Genomic DNA, 17,635 nt, shown 5'->3' on the forward strand with positions numbered 1-17,635 from the left:
GTTTCTAATTTCTTAATCATAAAATAAAGCTCTGATCTGTGCTTAGATTGATTAGGAAAATCATATCCGTATTATTCTACTTAGCAGGACATTTTTAATATTTCTTGCCTCTCAAAGATTAAAGGAATATTGCACAATCTATTGTTAATATTTACTTAAGCCAGATAAATTAATAAAGTTTTAATTTCTCAAGCTTACTACTACAAAATAAAAAATCTAGTGAACCTAACATAAATCCAGATGGCAAAACAAAATTATTGGGAGTAAAATGAAAAACTCTAGCCATAACATAAGCTATTATATTGTACTGCTATACATTTCATTGAAAAATATTTGAGTAAAATTTGGCTCACTGGCATAACAGATATTATACATGAAAAATGTTAAACTACTAATACAGAAGAAGCCTTTACAAATATGTGAACAGTAGTGGAGAGAGAGAGCATTAGCCCTAGACAGTGATACCTATTGTCAAACTGAAATGTAACAGTAACCAAAGAGAATAATTTTATCTAAATGAAATAACTTTTAGCACAGAATCAAATGCTGCTATATCCAACATGAAAAATGATTCTAGCACAACATTAGACCAACAAAGATGATTTCATTCCACTGTTGTCAGATAAAATTACTAGGCGAATCCAGTAACTGGCTGCTAACCACACTGAGCTAATTTACGGTTTCTACAGTCAGTCTCAAAGTATTCATGTGATCTCGTTGGCTCTGTTAGTGTCTGTAAGAATACCCACAGTGGCTTACTTTTAGGTTTCCAACGTCTCTCTTACCTGCTGTTGATCTGCTCCTTTTTTGCTGTGGTTCTGGATATAATCAACCAGCCCATGTACCACTGTACGCACAGCAACCAGCCCATTTTCTAGCTGTTCCCAAGTAGGAGGAGGAGCATCTACACAACAAAGAAAAGAATTTTTATAACTATGCTATTCAATGTTTTGCCCAATATTAAATTAATAAAGGCGTTAATGCTGGTACTACAGTGAAATCAGATTAAGGTTCATATAGCTTTTCAGGTAACAGCTTATTCAGCTAAACATCATTTTAAGGGAATGGACATATTCTTTTAAAGAGGGGTTGCGAACTAAAATAATGACAAGGAAGGTAACAGAAAGGAATTAAGTAGGCCAGCCAACAAATGGCAATTGTCATTAGACCCTCAGTATTGGAAATGACAAGAGAGAGTGATAGGGACTATTTTGAAATGCAGATATGTCTCACACCTGAAGTTATGGCTACAATTCAACTTTAGCTGACTGTCGTTACGTGAAGATGCAAGGCCAGCAGTACCAGATATACCACCAGGGAAAGCTGGTGGAAAGACATACCAGGGAAAGCTGAAATTTGAGATTCTTATGTAAAATTACTCAGTTTTTAAGTGTTGGCACCTGAAAAATTTAAAATATTGTACAGACCAACACAATATGGACGAAACACAAATTGATACAGTCAGCCACCTGTAATGTCTATTTTGAAATTCTGTATAAATCAAGTATTGGTAAACAGAATGTTTAAAAAGTTAAAAAAAAAAAACTATTATATAAAGCAACTCTGCTCTACATCCTCTGCTTCATTTAATAAGTATTTGTCCAGTACCAGCACTGTGATTTTATAAAGGAAAAACTAGCCATAAGGCTAAGTATAAAATATTCTCTAAAAGAAATATAAAATGAAGTGAGAACACAGATGTAGAGATGACTTCCTGTTGGAGACCTTCTGAAAGACTTCTAGGTGATGGCATTTGAACTAGGCTTTGAAGGACACGTGGGATTTCCAGAGGAAAAAAGAATGAAGAAGTAAAGAAGGTGAAGAGAACAGTCATACAAAAAAGTATTTTTTGGAACACCTACTAAGTCACAGGTATTGTTCTAGTTGCTGGGGAAGCAGTAACAAAACAAAGATCTCCAGGGGCTGGCCCTGTGGCACAGTGATTAGGTTCCACATGCATCATTCACTTGGGCAGCCTGGGTTTGTGGGATCAGATCCCAAGCGTGGACCTGCACCACTCATCAGCCATGCTGTGGTGGCAACCCACATACAAAAGAGAGGAAGACTGGCAGAGATGTCAGCTCAGGGCTAGTCTTTCTCAAGCAAAAAAAAGGAAGATTGGCAACAGGTGTTAGCTCAGGGCAAAACTTCCTCAGGGGGGAAAAAAATCCCTGTTACATTCAAGGAGAGGAGCCAGAAAATAAATAAGATAAATAATCAAAATATGAAGTATTTAGATAATGATGAGTTGAATGAACAGAGCAAAAAAGGGGAGTGGGAAGGTATGTGTAAAATTTTAGACAGGGTAGCCTGAGAAGGCCTCCTTGAGAAGGTTACATGTGATTCAAGACCTGAAAGAAGGGTTTCAAAGTGTGCCATGCAGACAGATTGGAAGAAAAACATTTCAGGCAGAGGGAACAGCAAGTGCAAAGGCTCTGATGCAGGAGCATGCCTGGCATGATCCATGTGATGAAACCGGAGAGGAATGAATTAGGTGGAAAAAGAGTAGGAGACAAGGTTGGAGAGAGGTAAAGGAAGACTAGATCATGTGAGACCCAGGATGTCATGGTAAAGGTTGTGGCTTTTACTGAATGATGGAAAGTGCAGGAGAATTTTTGAGCAGAGGGGTAACAGAATCACTCTGACTCCTATGCTAAAACCAGACGGAAAATAGACAGCTATTGCATAATCCACAGAGATGAGGTTGGTAGCAGCAAAGGTGACAGGTAGGGATTCTGGATAGATTTTAAAGGTAGGGCCTACAAGATATGCTGATAAATCAGATGTGCCTTATAAGAGAAAGAAGAGTTGAGCATATCTCCAAGGTGTTTGGACTGAGGAAATGGAAGGATAGAGTTGACACTAACAGGAATGGGTGTGTGCAGAAGGATTTGGAATTCACTTTTGAACAGATTAAGTTTGAAATTATTAAATATTCAAGTAGAGCTGTTGCATGTTGAGCAGGCAGGTGGATATACAAAAGAATTCACAAAGAAGGTCTGGGCTAGATGTACTGTATTTCACAGATTTTAAAACACACCATCAATCATAAAACAACACTGTTAAATGCTGCTAACAGGTCAAATACAATGAGAACCAAGAAATGACGTTTGGAATTAGCTACATGGAAGTCATCTGTGACTTTATCAAAAGCGTTTTGATTGAGTAGTACAGACAAATGCCTGATTGGAGTGAGTTCAAGAGAGTGCTACAAAAAGGAGAGAAATGGAGTAAGAAGTGAATGTCAAATGGTGTCAAAAGTGGGTTATGATGAGAGGAATAACAGTACGTTTGTATGTTGATACAAATACTCTAGTAGAGAAGGAAAACTGATGATCTAAGAAACAGAGGATATGGGAGGGATATACTTGACAAGATGATATCAGTATGTGAGGAGAGGGTGGCCTTAGCTAGGAGTACGGTTTATCCACTTTTAGGACACAAGTAGAGCAGAATATATTGGCACAGATGCAGGTAGATAGGTTGGTGGTTGACGTGGCAGTGAGCAATCTTTTGATTGCTAGAATGATCAAAGTACAGAAGTGAAAAAAAAATCACTGTGTTCTAGGAATAGACCTGATCTGGTCTGATCAAGTAATTTTGGCAGTAAATCTACAAAGGTAGGCTGATAAGAAATTAGAGGGCTCTGAATGCCATAGCCAAGAATTCCAAACTTTACTCTATAAGCAGTGGGGTGTCACTGAAAGTTTGAGTGCAGACATTAGGATCAGAGACATGATTTATTTTGCAGCAGTAAGCAGACTAGATGGGAAGAATTAAAAGAGTATAGGAAAATGGAAAGCATTTAGTCTCAGGAAAAGGAATGAGGGCTTCACTAAGGCAGTATTAATAGGCACAGGATGCAGGGATATGGTGAAAGAAGAACAGATAGGTCCTGTTGTCGGAAATAGTATGTAGAGCAAGTGAGAGGAGAAAAGATATGAGGTAAGACAAAAGACTCAGGTTTTAAGCTTACGCATCTCAGAGAATGAGGTCATTTACACAGAGACAGAACACAGGAGGAAGAGCAGGTATCAAGTAAAGATGAGTTTACTCTGAAACACATAGAGGAGATGATGAAGAATCTCAGAAAGCATTTGGGAAATTGGGTCTGGAGTAATGAAGAGATATAGTGATAGAGACATCTGGGAGTCTATTATCTATAAAGAGATAATACCTGACACTGGGAATGAATGATCACCATCAACAGAAAGTGTAGAGAAAACAAAACTCCAAGAACACACCAGTCTACTCCCTAGTGGGCAGGAGAGGCAAGAGCTACCAAGACAGCAGCAGCAATCAGATAGGTCAGAAGAGAACCATGAGGCTATAAAAAGATAAGGGAACGAGAGAGATTCTATATCAAGGAAGCAGTCAGGATCATTATCAAATGCTGAAGACAAATCAAGTAATTTTAGGACTAAGAAGAAGACTTTGAAATGAGAAACTGGGAAATTACTAGTGAATGTTCAGTTTTAGTTTAGTAATAGGAATAAACACAGGGACAGCAACAGGATACAAGCTAAAATATCTTAGATGTAAGTATTAGGCAAAAAATAGAAGGTTGGGTGATTTTCAGGTCAAGGAAAACGAGCATGAAAAGGGCTGACAAAGTAAAGATGCAAGAGAGGATATTTGATGGAGTGAGATACGGTACAGAAGGAAAAAACAGGGCCAAGAAAATGCAACTAAGGACATATGACACAGAAAAAAATGAGAAAACTTGAGTTTTGTCAAAAGAGATGAGAATGGTAAAATACGGCACAGTTTTGTGATGAGAAGAAGAAGAAATATAAAGGATCCCAGAGAGAATTTATTTTCCTGGTGAAGTGCGCAGCACAGTATAAATAAATATTAATTGAAGTAATAAAGAGACAGATGGACAAGACTGGGGCCAGAAACTTAAAATACTGTAGAAAAGATCTAGAATAACTATCCTGAGAAATTCTAGAGTAATGTAACAAAAGATAATTACAAGAATCATTGAGCAGCACTGAGGCACACATAGGGTAGTCTGTTAATCTCCCTCAGGTTTACCTGGACTAGGGTCGATGTTTGCTAACAGCTCCAAATGGGGTCTTAGTCGGTTCAAGTTCGCTGGATCTCCAGTCCGCTGGAGAGCAATTGTTAGTTCCTGAACACTTTGTGCAAAAGAGGCTGGGGTCTGCAACTTAAAAAAAGATAAACATTAACTTTCCCAAAGGCCAGATAATCCTTTTTAAATAAAGCTTATTTACAATATCACAATCATTTCTGCAACTTATTAAATTTAATTTTTATCCTCCCACACATCCCACACTTCAGCCAGATTGGACTGCCTGCTACGTGAACAAACCCTGCACTTCTTTGCATCCACAGCTTGACATGTTGTATACTCTCTTCCCTCTGCTGTCACAGTCCTCAAACGTGAGACCTTTCTTGATTCCTCAATTTGGAAGATTCTTCCCATCTTATGTTCTATAACGCTATGTTAGTTTGGCTCTTGGGGTCCTTCCAAATGATTGAAATTTGGAAATACAGTCTAGAGTAATGCTATACAATAGCAAGAACAATGAAACTGAACTCAGTCAAACTGAGTTTGAGTTCAAGTTCTGTTACGGATCAAAGATCATAACGCCAGATATAACCCTTACAGACTCAATCTGAAGTCCATCTGCTAACATGGACTAAATAATTTCAAAAGACCACTCCAGCTCAAAAAATCCTAAATTGGTTTGGGATTCTTGGAGGCTATCAGGTTGTATATTTCCCTAAGGCTTAATGACACACACTCGTGCATTAACTCCCTAAGTTGGCCATATATATGATGTATAACAGGAAAAGAAAATTGATTATGTGATAGTAACTAAGGGTTCTTATTTGGAAACATTTAGCTCTCTATGTATTTTATTAATATAGACGAGAATTTTCCTCCCACAAAAGGTCACTCTATAAAAGGTAATTTTTTAAAAAGCATACATTTTAAAAAACATGGAAAATAACACAACCATCATTAGAATGGTGACATGCCTTTATTCAATTTTTTCATCTTTGCATGTTTTTAATACACTTATAATCAGCCATTTATAAACTTACGATTTTGGCTACCATTAATATTATAACAGAAGCATTTTTATATTGCTAACCATTTTTACTATGAAATATTTCAAAGAAAAGTAACTAATACAATGATAATATCCATGTATCCACCACCAAGGCTTAATGAAAATGTTTCACTAATGGTTTTTTTTTTTTTAAATTGTTACTTATCAGCTGAAGAGAGTATCTGTCTTAACTATGATTCTAATGGCCATATAACAGTGTTCTGAGCAGACAGATCTTAACTTCTTTAACCATCCCCTTATTTTCTCCTTTATAAATAATGCCACAATTAACATCTTTGAGCTCATAATCTTTTTGAAGTATTTAAAGGATTATTTTCTTAAAATAAATTCCTGGGAATAGTAAATTTGGTCAAAGGACATGAAAATTTTGAGTTTTTATTCACTGACAAATTGTCTCCCAAAATATCTGTAATGCATTTTATAAACCATCAGCAATAAATGAGAGTATTTTTTTTTCCACTAATTTTAACAGGCAATATTTGGTATGTCACTGTTCTAAATGTGTATTTAATTATTACTGGGACCTAATTCTATCCCATCAATTACATATATTTCCTCTTTGTGAACTGTTAATTCATGTTTCTTTATCCATTAGTTTACTAGGATTATTGCTTTTCTTATCACTTTTTAATAAATTCTCTATTTGTATGGTCCAATACAGTAGCCATTAGCAACACGTGGCTATTTAAATTAAAATTAAATTAAATTAAAATTTTAGTTGATCAGTTGGCACAAATCATATTTCCAGTGCTTAACAGCCACGTGTGGCTAGTGATCACCATATTGGACAGTACATATACAGAACATTCCATTAACACAGAAAGTTCTATTGCTCTATATAATAATAAGATGTCACATACATGGCAAAGTTTGTTGTACGAAAGTCTCCAGATATTAAATTCAAATTATTGCTCATGATGTGAGAAAACTATTATAGGATAAACACCTAGCTACACGGTCTAGCTCAGACAAAAAGGTCAATCTCCTTGTACAACCTTTCTAAAAAGCAAGCGAAGTTTCTCTTCAGGGGTAGAAAGCTACTCCTTTAAGAGATCATTACTAAAGTTTCAATATGTTATAACCAATCAGTTGCATAATTTCAAACCTAGCAGTTGTAGGTAAAGCTTGGTTTAAGGTATCTAGGGAAGACTTATAGGACAGAACTGAATATTATGCACCAAGCTGCTATAAAACACATTTTCCAATTCTCCTTTGACATTAATCTACTACTTACGCAAAGAATTCTATCTTTGGGAATAGCAAAGAAAAAAAAGGAAGGACAGAATAGTATGGAAACAGGTTTAGTGGTTAAGAACATGGATTCTAGAGTCAGAATGCCCAAGTTCAGATACCGCTCTGTCACTTATTACCTATGTGATCCTGGAGAAATATACTTAACCCCTCTCTGTCTCTATATAAAAGTGATAATATAGGACTGTTGAGAGGAATAAATGAACAATTTAAAACCACCAAACGCATAGTAAGGTCTCAGTAAATGTTAAATGTTATTATATTTAGGCTACTCTTACATCTTGACCTTATTTCTCTAAATTAAATGTAGGGTGGACTCTAATGTATAATCATCCCTGTGCTTCTACGTATTTAAGGTAAAATAGTAAAAATTAAATACTATCATTTAACATAATATATTTACATGGCACTTTAAGACTTTTTAATAGCACTTTCATATATTTCATGTTGAACTGTAACAAAAACAGTTACAGTATTACTCCAGTTTTAAGAGAATTAAATATAGCTCAGAGTCAGAAAGAAATAATAGAGCCTGACCTAAAATTCATGTGGACCCTAATGATCTTTTTACCATAACAAACAACAGATAAAGTAGAAATAAGTTTACTGAAAATATAATCAAACTTAGAATGACTGGTAACTTATGTGAAACTTATGATGTGAGGTTTCATAAGAAACCTCAATGTATACATCTTCCAGACCATTAAATGGCTGCTATAGGAAAACAATAAAGGCATTCAGAAAATGGGTTTAACTAACACAAAGATCAAAACTCAGAGAACAATAGAAGAAGGGAGAGAGGTAATGATAAAATAGAGATGGGAGACCCCCAAGGGAATATGAGACAGTGCTGGATAATGCATTCTACCACTAATCAAATCTTATATGAGTAATGTCAGTTATACCTCAATTTTAAAAAATCTTTATATAAACAAACTGGTATTATGATGTGACTAGTTATGACAAGACACTAGGCTACATTTACAAGAGCCTGACATACACTAATCACTTTAATATACATTTGTCAAATAACTGAATTACCAAGACTCCAAGATTAGTCAAAGAAGTAAGGAACAAAAAAGGGTCTACCTTGTCAATAATGGACTGCATATGAGATTTGTGAGACTGGTCTCCATAAAGCAAAGAGGACCATTGGTCTGGTGCAATTCGTAAGCCTGCTTCCATCGCAATCTGCACTATCTGGGAGTCATGTTCTCGCCGCAGAGCTTCATAGGTTCTAAATTCTTCTTTCAGCTGCATCAAAGAAGAGTCTTCATCACGTTTGGTGACCTAATAAGATACATATAATCTCATGAGTCAGGTAAGAAACAAAATGGGTTTATACTTTATATGACCACATACAGCTAACAGATCATTTTTAATGTAACAAACAAATTTCTTTTAGCAACAATAGCAAGATTAAAATGAAACACACTGCTGTGCCTAGAAAACATTTCCCCCTTTACAGATGTCAAAATCTTCTGAATAGGTCTTACAGAAAGAAACAAAGAATGAATATGTGCTGGAACGAAATCCAAAGATTGCATAGACCTTAACACACATAGATGCAGTTTAACTTTTATGTGTGTATAAATACATTTTTGAAAAGAAGAAAATACTCATACAGGTATAATTATTCTGAAAAGTAATGTATGTTTCTTCTCCATAATTGGGGATTATTACTCTTGGGCCTGCCTGGCATTGAGCCTGGTGGTACTCATACCTGAAAGAGCTTCAGATGCCGGTGAGATTCTTAGGATGACTAATTTGTACTTGGCTTAATTCTTCATGGAGTTTTATAGTTTGGGCCACCATTAGAAAGTGTAATTCTGAGATGCTGGACTAGAATAACCATGATGATGATAATAATATCTTTTCATAATAAAGATAATTAACGCTTATTGAGCACTTAGTATGTGCCAGTCAGTGTGTTAAGTTACCTTATTAACAATTATATTGACGTATTAACTCATTTAATTCTTTAAACTTGTTGAGGTAGGTACTATTGCTATCACCCCCAATAATTCACATTTTGAGTCAAGCTGAATTTTAGGCAAAAGGCTTAAAAAATCAAAGTAAAAATAACTAATTCTAGTCTAGGATCACCTATATCCTAACTTATTTTAGGACCTATTTTGCCTTGTTAACCTTTTATTCCCAAAAGGACTCAAATTCCTCTAGTAGAAAATTTCCATTTTTTCGTCCCACCAAAGAAACTACAGAATATTTTAGTCAAGACTTCTAGGTCATATAGACATTATACTTAAAAATGTATTTTACATTCTTATTAGAAGAAGGTCTAACAAATTTTGTTAGGTAAGTCCATAGAAAGACCAAACAGATTAAAAAATCAAGAACTACAGTCACAAAAACTAAATATATTTTGAGAGTATTCAAAGGCAAGTCAAAAGACCAAATGCATATGTATACGTATGAAGACAAACTCTCAACATAGGCTAACCCTCATTAAAATGTAAAAGATGCTTTCCATATGATATACTGGTTCCCTGGCTCTCAAAACTCTCTTTAACTGAAAACAATCAAAGATTTCCAAGAGATGCAATGTCTAACAATGACCAGAATTACCCTGCAGCCTGAAAAAGCTTTTCAAATAGAAATAAAAGAAATGCTGAAAGGACACAGTGAGAACACAGCTATATGGACACATACACTTACAAAGAAGAATGGAAAATGCAGTCTGATTTGAGTTCCATGAGGAAGATGCAATGGGTATTGGTAGACACTTAACAGAAACTCTGTCATAGTGAATGAAGTTTACAATGAGAGAAGATAAATCTTTTCATAATTGGGAGTGTAGTACAAACTACCACCAAGAGAAGAAAGCAGATAGACAATGAAACAAAGGGAAATAATCATGACCCAAGTAAAAAATAATTGGATGTTTACAGATTTCTAACTTTTTTTTAACTATTAATGCTTTTAATTAGAATTGAGAGAGGTTCACTTTGTGGGTATTCTGGGGTTTTGAGCCCCTTATTTTCACAGAGGAAGGCTGGATTTCCTTTCCTTTCCTTTTATTTTTTAAGCTTCCTATATTGTATCCGTCTGGTGCTGTTAATGGAGAGAGAGAACAAGTAACACTGTAAGCAGACAGACATTCTGAAATGTAGCCTGGATTACACAGTACATTCATGTTATTACAACATTATAACAAATGTGAGTTATTCAGGGACAATCTGGAGTTTTTTTGGCAATAGGTTGTGACAGCTCCAGAGGTACCTAAAGAAAACGAGAAGGGGTGTTACAGACCTGGAGTCCACACTCCCATTTTCAGTATATAATCTGACTCTAGAAAGAAACCGAATAATGTTGGCATTTACTAGAGCTTTTAAAAATATTGTCAAATTAAATCTGAATGCTCTCCTATTGACTTTGTGAACCATTTTATCCTTCTCAAAAAATGAGAGAACAGAATATAGCATGATGGCAAATGTGGGGTTTTTTTAGTTTGAGTGTCAGATGAGAGAATGTGGTGACCTCACGAATAGATTTCCTCATAGCTTGCAAGAATTAACAATTTTTTAGAGACATGCTTTCCTGGTCCATAAAGTACTGGTTGTGTTGCATCAGAAGCAAGAAGCCTTGACATCAAGAAGTCAGGAAAATAGGATGAACAATAAATGGCAGAGAGTGGGCACCCGTGTCTGAAGTGGTGCTGATTACATGTGGGATACAAAAGAATCTGTCCAGCATTACTACATACCCTGAAGCCAGAATGGCAAGTGGAGCTCCAGTATTGTGTCCGTGAAATTACACCATGGGCAAATAGCCAAATAAAACTTATTCCTGCTTCAATGACTCTCTCTTTAGACCATTTTGCTTATAGTTTTGGTGGAAAACTGACCCAGCTTATTAGTCTCTTCCAATACAAAAATCTCCAAGCCTTGGTTTGATCTATGTGGTTCAATATCTAACACAGAAAACTCAATATACCAAGATTTAACTTTAATAGGACACTTTCTGCATTCTTTAAAAGAATTGCTGAAATTTTCTGAAAAGATACAGGCAACTTTATTAAATTCAAACTTTTTACTACTTAAGTTTGGGGAAAGGACAAAGTTTCCTTTTAAGCTGAAATTTAACATAGGTTCATACCTTGAAGCAGGAGGCTCGATAAAGGAGCTGGACGACGTGTCCGATGCTCGTTTTAGAGGCTTGAGGAAATCGTGGCTCCAACCTTTGCACCACAAAGAGAACCAACACTTTTCTTGACAAAGCAGAACCATCTTCTAAGGCCAGGAGAACCAGCTTTAGAGCTTCCTCCTGCATTGCTAGGAAAAGTTGAGCAAAACCAAAATTCATCATGTGCAAAGATCAGATAAATCCCTTTATGAGAAGGGCAATATTCAATAATTTCTGCAGGTACCACTTAACGGGCAACACAATAACAGATATTTACAGTTACACTTTTTAACCATTTCGGGGCAATTTTGTATTACATTCCATACATTTTACGTAACACAGCAGATGAAAGACCAATACAGTTAAGAAAAACTTATATCAAAAATGAATAAACTGGGGCCAGCTCTGTGAGTTGGGTTCACATGCTCCACTTAGGTGGCCCTGGGTTTTGTCAGTTCGGATCCTGGGCGTGGACCTAGCACCACTCATCAGGCCATGCTGAGGTGGCGTCCCACACAGCACAACTAGGAGGACCTACAACTAGAATATACAACTACGTACTGGGGGGCTTTGGAGAGAAGGAGAAAAAAAAAGAATAAACTTTTGGCATTGAGAGAAAAATTTTAAGTGCTCTGAAAAACTGACATGGAATTACCCAAGCCATGACTGCCAAGTAGGATGCTGCCTGGTAACAACAGAATATTGCAAAGAACTAGCCTCTGTATATCACTTAGAGTCGCTACCTCATACTTTTAAATTACTAGTATAGTAAATATCAAACTTTAATTATATACCTGGTCCAAGGAACTGGCAGCCCCTAGCCCTGACTGCTGCCCAAAGATTGGAAGAGAGTTGCTGAGGATTCTGGTGCTGGAGAATGAGCTCTGTAACTGTTCGTTCACCTAAAGACCGAGCTGCCCGCATGGCACGAACCCTGCCTTCTTCTTCCACTAGCTGGCAGTGGACCAGAGTCACCAGCTTCCTCTGCATCGGGCGACTCAGAACACTCTGAGTAGTGCTATTCAGACCCACTCCTGTGAAAGAGAGTAAAAAGTTATTTAGTAGGTTTACAACGTAATTTTAGAGTCCAGGAAAACTTCCTCTGACGGGCTCACTTATGAGTATGTGAACAGTTCTGGGTTCTACTAGAATATTTAAAATAAACAATAAACAAAATTACACAACTGAAGCCCTGTTTACATTTTAAAAGTATACAAAACCTGTTATCTCATGCAAATGTAACACTATGACATTAAATATACCATTATTCATTTTAATCACGGAGGAATAAAGGAAAAAAGGCCAGACAACATTAATAATTAGTTTAAGACCCAAATCTTGAGGTCATAACAGTTCTGGCATATTACTTCATAGCTGTTAATCTTACTTTCCTAATGAAATAACAAGCTGTAATGGCAAGGCAGTAATAGCAACTTCCAATTTTATTACATCTCCTATAGCATACCACATAAAAATGGATAGAAGGCAGGCAATTCAGAGGTGTCAAATGATGGGAAGCCCTTCCGAAACCACTAGTGTACTTACACTTACTTCTGCAACTCATTAAAATAATGTTTCTAACATCACAGAAACTCTAAATTCACTACTTTATTTGATGTGGTTTGCAATGATAATATTCAGCACCGGTAGGTTTGGTTTATAACAAACAAATGAACTTCATTAATATCCATTTAAAGCCCACAATTTTTATGGTAATAAAAGCATCTTTAATAAACACTTTTCAGCATGGATAATTGCATCTGATTTACCTCTAGCACTGCTGAGTGGTTTCAGGTACAATGCTAATTCTTCTACACATTTCTTGGCTTCCTCATAATGCTTTGTATCTTCAACCCCACTACACAAAGTAATGGGCTGTTGCTCAGGGACCTAGAGGTCAAAAGAAAAGGTCTGTTTTGGTGCTCACTAATTAATCATCTCTAACACTGGTAACATCAAAACTTCTACTAAATTTACTAAATTCTTTCAAAAGATCTTGTCTATACACACACACACACACACAATTTATTGCATTTTTTGCATTTTGTTTAGTTTCTGTAACAGCTTTAATGAGACATAATTTGCATACTATATAACTGATCCATTAAGGTATATAATTCGATGGCTTTTAGTATATTCACAGCTGTGTAACCATCACCACAATTTTAGAACATTTTCATCACCTCCAAAAGAACCCCATGCACTTTTAACTACCACCCCTCTCATATATCCTCCCAACCCCTCACTAGCCCTAGGAAGATGCTAATCTATTTTCCGTCTCTGTGGATTTGCCTATTTTGGACATTTCAGATAAAAATAATCATAAAATCAAACAATAGCTTCCAAAGTGGCTGTACCATTTTGCATTCCCACCAGCAATAAATTAGCGCTCCTGCTGCCCCACATCCTCACCAGCAGACTGTTCTCAGTGTTTCGGATTTTAGTTATTCTAATTGGTATGTAGTGGTTTTTCATTGTTGTTTTAATTTGGAATTCCTTAATGGCAAATGATGCTGAGCAACTTTTTATTTGCTTGTTTGCCATCCATATATCTTTTTTTGGTGAGGCATCTGTTCAGATCTTTGACCATTTAAAAATTATGTTCTTTCTATTACTGAGTTGTAAGAGTTCTTTATATACTTTCTAGATAGAAGTTTCTTATTAGATACGTGATTTATAATTATTTTCTCCCACTCTGTGGATGGTTCTTGCACTCTCTTGATGGTGTCCTGGGAAGCACAAAAGTTTTAACTTTTGATTTAGTTCAACTTATCTTTTGTTCCTCATGCTTTTGGTGTCATATCTAAAAACACCACTGCCTGCTTCAAGGTTATGAAGATTTATGCCTATATTTTCCTCTAAGAGTTCTGTAGTTTTAGCTCTTACATTCAGCCTTTGATCCATTTTAACTTTTGTATATGGTGTGAAGTAGGCATCTAAATTCATTCTTTTGCATTTAGATATCCAGTTGCCCCAGCACTGTTTGTTGGAAAGACTGTCCTTTCCCCGTTGAATGGTTTTGGCAACCCTGTCAAAAATCATTTGAACATATATGTGGGCTTATTTCTGGACTCTCTATTCTATTCCATTAATCTAAATGTCTGTCTTTATGCCAGTCTTGATCACTGTAGCTTTGTAGTTTTAAAATCAGGAGGTGTGACTCCTCCAACTTTGTTCTTCTTTTTCAAGATTGTTTTGGCTATTTGGGGTCCCCTGAGATTCCATATGAATTCTAGAATGAGGTTTTCTATTTCTGCAAAAAAACACCAATGGGATTTTGAGAAAGCCTGCAGTGAATCTGTAGATTGGTTTGGGTAGTATTGCCATCTTAATAATATTAAGTCTGACAGTCCATGGACACGTGATGTCTTTCCATTTATTTATGTTTTCTTTAATTTCAGCAATGTTTTGTAGTTTTCAGCATACAAATTCTTTTATCCTCTGTGCTAAATTTATTCCTATTTTATTTTTTTGATGCTACTATAAGTGGATTGGTTTCTTAATTTCCTTTCAGATTGTTCATTGTTAGTGTACAGAAATGCAACTGATTTTTGCATGTTGATTTTGTATCCTGCAACTTTGCTTAATTCATCTATTAGTTCTCTCAACAGTTTTTTAATGGCAATCTGTAGGGTTAAAATAGTGGTTATTATGTATTAAAATGTCCTATCCTCAAAGTTCATAAACACTCGTTGTTTCTGTTAAGATATGACAACTTTATGAAAAAGAAGTAAGCCTCAGTTATTTTTTATTTATTTATGTTAAAGATTTTATTTTTCCTTTTTCTTCCCAAAGTCCCCTGGTACATATTTGTCTATTTTTAGTTGTGGGTCCTTCCAGTTGTGGCATGTGGGATGCCGCCTCAGCATGGCTTGACGAGCGGTGCCATGTCCATGCCCAGGATTCAAACTGGCAAAACCCCAGGTCGCTGAAGCAGAGCGAGCAAACTTAACCACTCAGTCATGGGGCAGGCCCCAAGCCTCAGTTATTTGTTATTAAAATATTCTATTTCTAGGGGCCGGCCTGGTGGCACAGCAGTTAAGTTTGCACGTTCCACTTTCGGCAGCCTGGGGTTCGCTGGTTCGGATCCTGGATGCGGACACGGCACCGCTTGGCAAGCCATGCTGTGGCAGGCGTCCCACATATAGAGTAGAGAAAGATGGGCACGGATGTTAGCTCAGGGCCAGTCTTCCTCAGCAAAAAGAGGAGGACTGGCAGCAGATCTTAGCTCAGGGCTAATCTTCCTCAAAAAAATAAAATAAAATAAATTTTTTAAAAAGTTTTTAAAAAAATTCTATTTCTAAAATTGTTATCCTCAATTAAGTTTCCCTTTTTTTTGGTGAGGAACACCACCCAAGCTAACATCATTGCCAATCCTCCTCTTTTTGCTTGAGGAAGATTGTTGCTCGGTAACATGTGTACCAATCTTCCTCTATTGTTTTGTATGCAGGATGCTATCACAGTAAGGCTTGATGAGCAGTGTGTAGGTCCATGCCCAGGATCCAAACTGGCGAACCCTGGGCTCCCAAAGAAGAGTGTGCGAACTCAACCACTACAACACTGGGCCAGCCCCAAGTCTATTTTTTAAATGTTTCCAAAATGTCATACTGGAATTTTCAAAATAAAAGGATAAATGATTATAAAATGAAAAAGTAAGTACAGGAAGAAAAGAAAAAGAATCAATTGCACTTTCCCTTTTGACAAATATTTTGTAGTATGTTTGTTGACATCATCAAAATAGGTTTGTAAATAAACTAAGTTTTCCTTTTGAATAAGCTGTTCTAGAATTGCTCCTTTATTTACAACATACATAATATCAACCTTCCCTGCTTTTAGCAGTTTATAGGAAGATTATCAAGAAAATATTAGTGGGGCCAGATCCAAAGTTCCAGCACACTACTTCAGAAAATGATTTATGGTAAATATGTGTTACTCCAGACTCACACTATGCAAATTGATTTAGGGACAGATTATTTAAGTGAATCATACCTAGCCCTCAAAAACCTGCCTCCCTTGGCTTTGTGAAACCTTCTGAGGATACTACTGATCTCTAATTTGAGAATACTGACATAAAACTCTCAGAGTATTACTTTCAGAATTATCAGACTAACTTTTATATTGAGATACTGATAGATATTTGTTCCAACTCTAGATAAAAGGCTCCCAAAAGCAGTGCTCTTCTGTTTTTGTCACCTTCCTTCATCTTCCATTACAGTTAGGGTCTACTAAGAAAACTGTCTGAAGCTGCTTCACTTTTCCTATGAAGTAAAATGGAACGGTTTTATGAGTAATATTTTCCTCAATATTAAGAGCTCCTTGTGACTTACTTTTTAGGTTTCTCTAGTGACGTGAACACCTGAGAATGTTGAGAAAGTCTGACCACCAGATTAAATGGATGTTACCGTACTATGACTGAGAAACACTGTACTACCAGAACACATCTCCTAACATACTGAAATCTAGTGCACAATGCTGAACAGAATTTTATCTATTTAAATAGAAGGTAATGGTAACCAATTTAATTCAACAAGTTTCTCTCAGGAGGAAAACACACACACAGAGAAATTAAAAAGTCTAAGTCCCCCATCTTACCTGAGCACCCACGAGCTGCAGCAATGCTGAGTTCACGGGAAGGAGCTCAATGTCTGTATTGATAGTGGTCTGGTCAAATGGGCAAGCCTTGCGGTGGAGTTTATTCAGGCACATCTTGCAGACAGTATGGCCACAACCCAAACTGATGGGCTTTCGAATTGTTTCGTCGAAAGTCTGAGTGCAAATTGGGCAGGAGAGGAAATCCGTCCACTGTGGAGCTTGTACAGGCATTGCTTCTGGAGTTACAATTCACTAACACACACAAAAAAAATCTAAAGCAAAGATTCCACTGGAATCAAAATCTTTGAAAAAAGTTTATCTCTTTTTTTTTTTAAATATCTTCTGTAGATACAGTCAGCACATAGTGTGAAATATAACCTGGAAGACAAAGCAAAAGAAAAAAAATGAGTGTCTTTCTTTTCAATTAAACTGTGTATTCTCACACTATTACCTACACCTATAACCTTTTATACCACATTTATATCACGAGTCCGTCTTTTTGCACTTTTACCAAATTAGAGCCATAATAAAACAATTAATCTCAT

At 36.3% G+C, this 17,635-nt stretch overlaps 1 protein-coding gene across 10 annotated transcripts in view; it reads right to left on the reverse strand.

The window, feature by feature from the left end:
• Positions 1-17,635, reverse strand: part of RC3H1 (ring finger and CCCH-type domains 1) — a 72,309-nt gene that overhangs the window by 21,147 nt on the left and 33,527 nt on the right. For 7 of the 10 annotated variants that reach the window (XR_011439016.1, XR_011439017.1, XR_011439018.1 and 4 more), the window contains exons 2-8: positions 17,091-17,468; positions 13,268-13,388; positions 12,293-12,532; positions 11,472-11,647; positions 8,445-8,645; positions 5,038-5,170; positions 786-904 (exon numbers count right to left, since the gene is read on the reverse strand). Coding sequence is in view for 7 of the 10 variants with exons in the window: in XM_070267719.1 (XP_070123820.1) it covers positions 786-904; positions 5,038-5,170; positions 8,445-8,645; positions 11,472-11,647; positions 12,293-12,532; positions 13,268-13,388; positions 17,091-17,321 (1,221 nt within the window). In the remaining 3 variants the exon portion in view is untranslated. The remainder of the gene's footprint in view (positions 1-785; positions 905-5,037; positions 5,171-8,444; positions 8,646-11,471; positions 11,648-12,292; positions 12,533-13,267; positions 13,389-17,090; positions 17,469-17,635) is intronic. The other 3 variants (XM_070267718.1, XM_070267717.1, XM_023640577.2) reach the window with 1 other exon arrangement.

Source organism: Equus caballus, chromosome 5, assembly GCF_041296265.1.
Source record: "Equus caballus isolate H_3958 breed thoroughbred chromosome 5, TB-T2T, whole genome shotgun sequence".
NCBI classification, from domain to species: domain Eukaryota; kingdom Metazoa; phylum Chordata; class Mammalia; order Perissodactyla; family Equidae; genus Equus; species Equus caballus.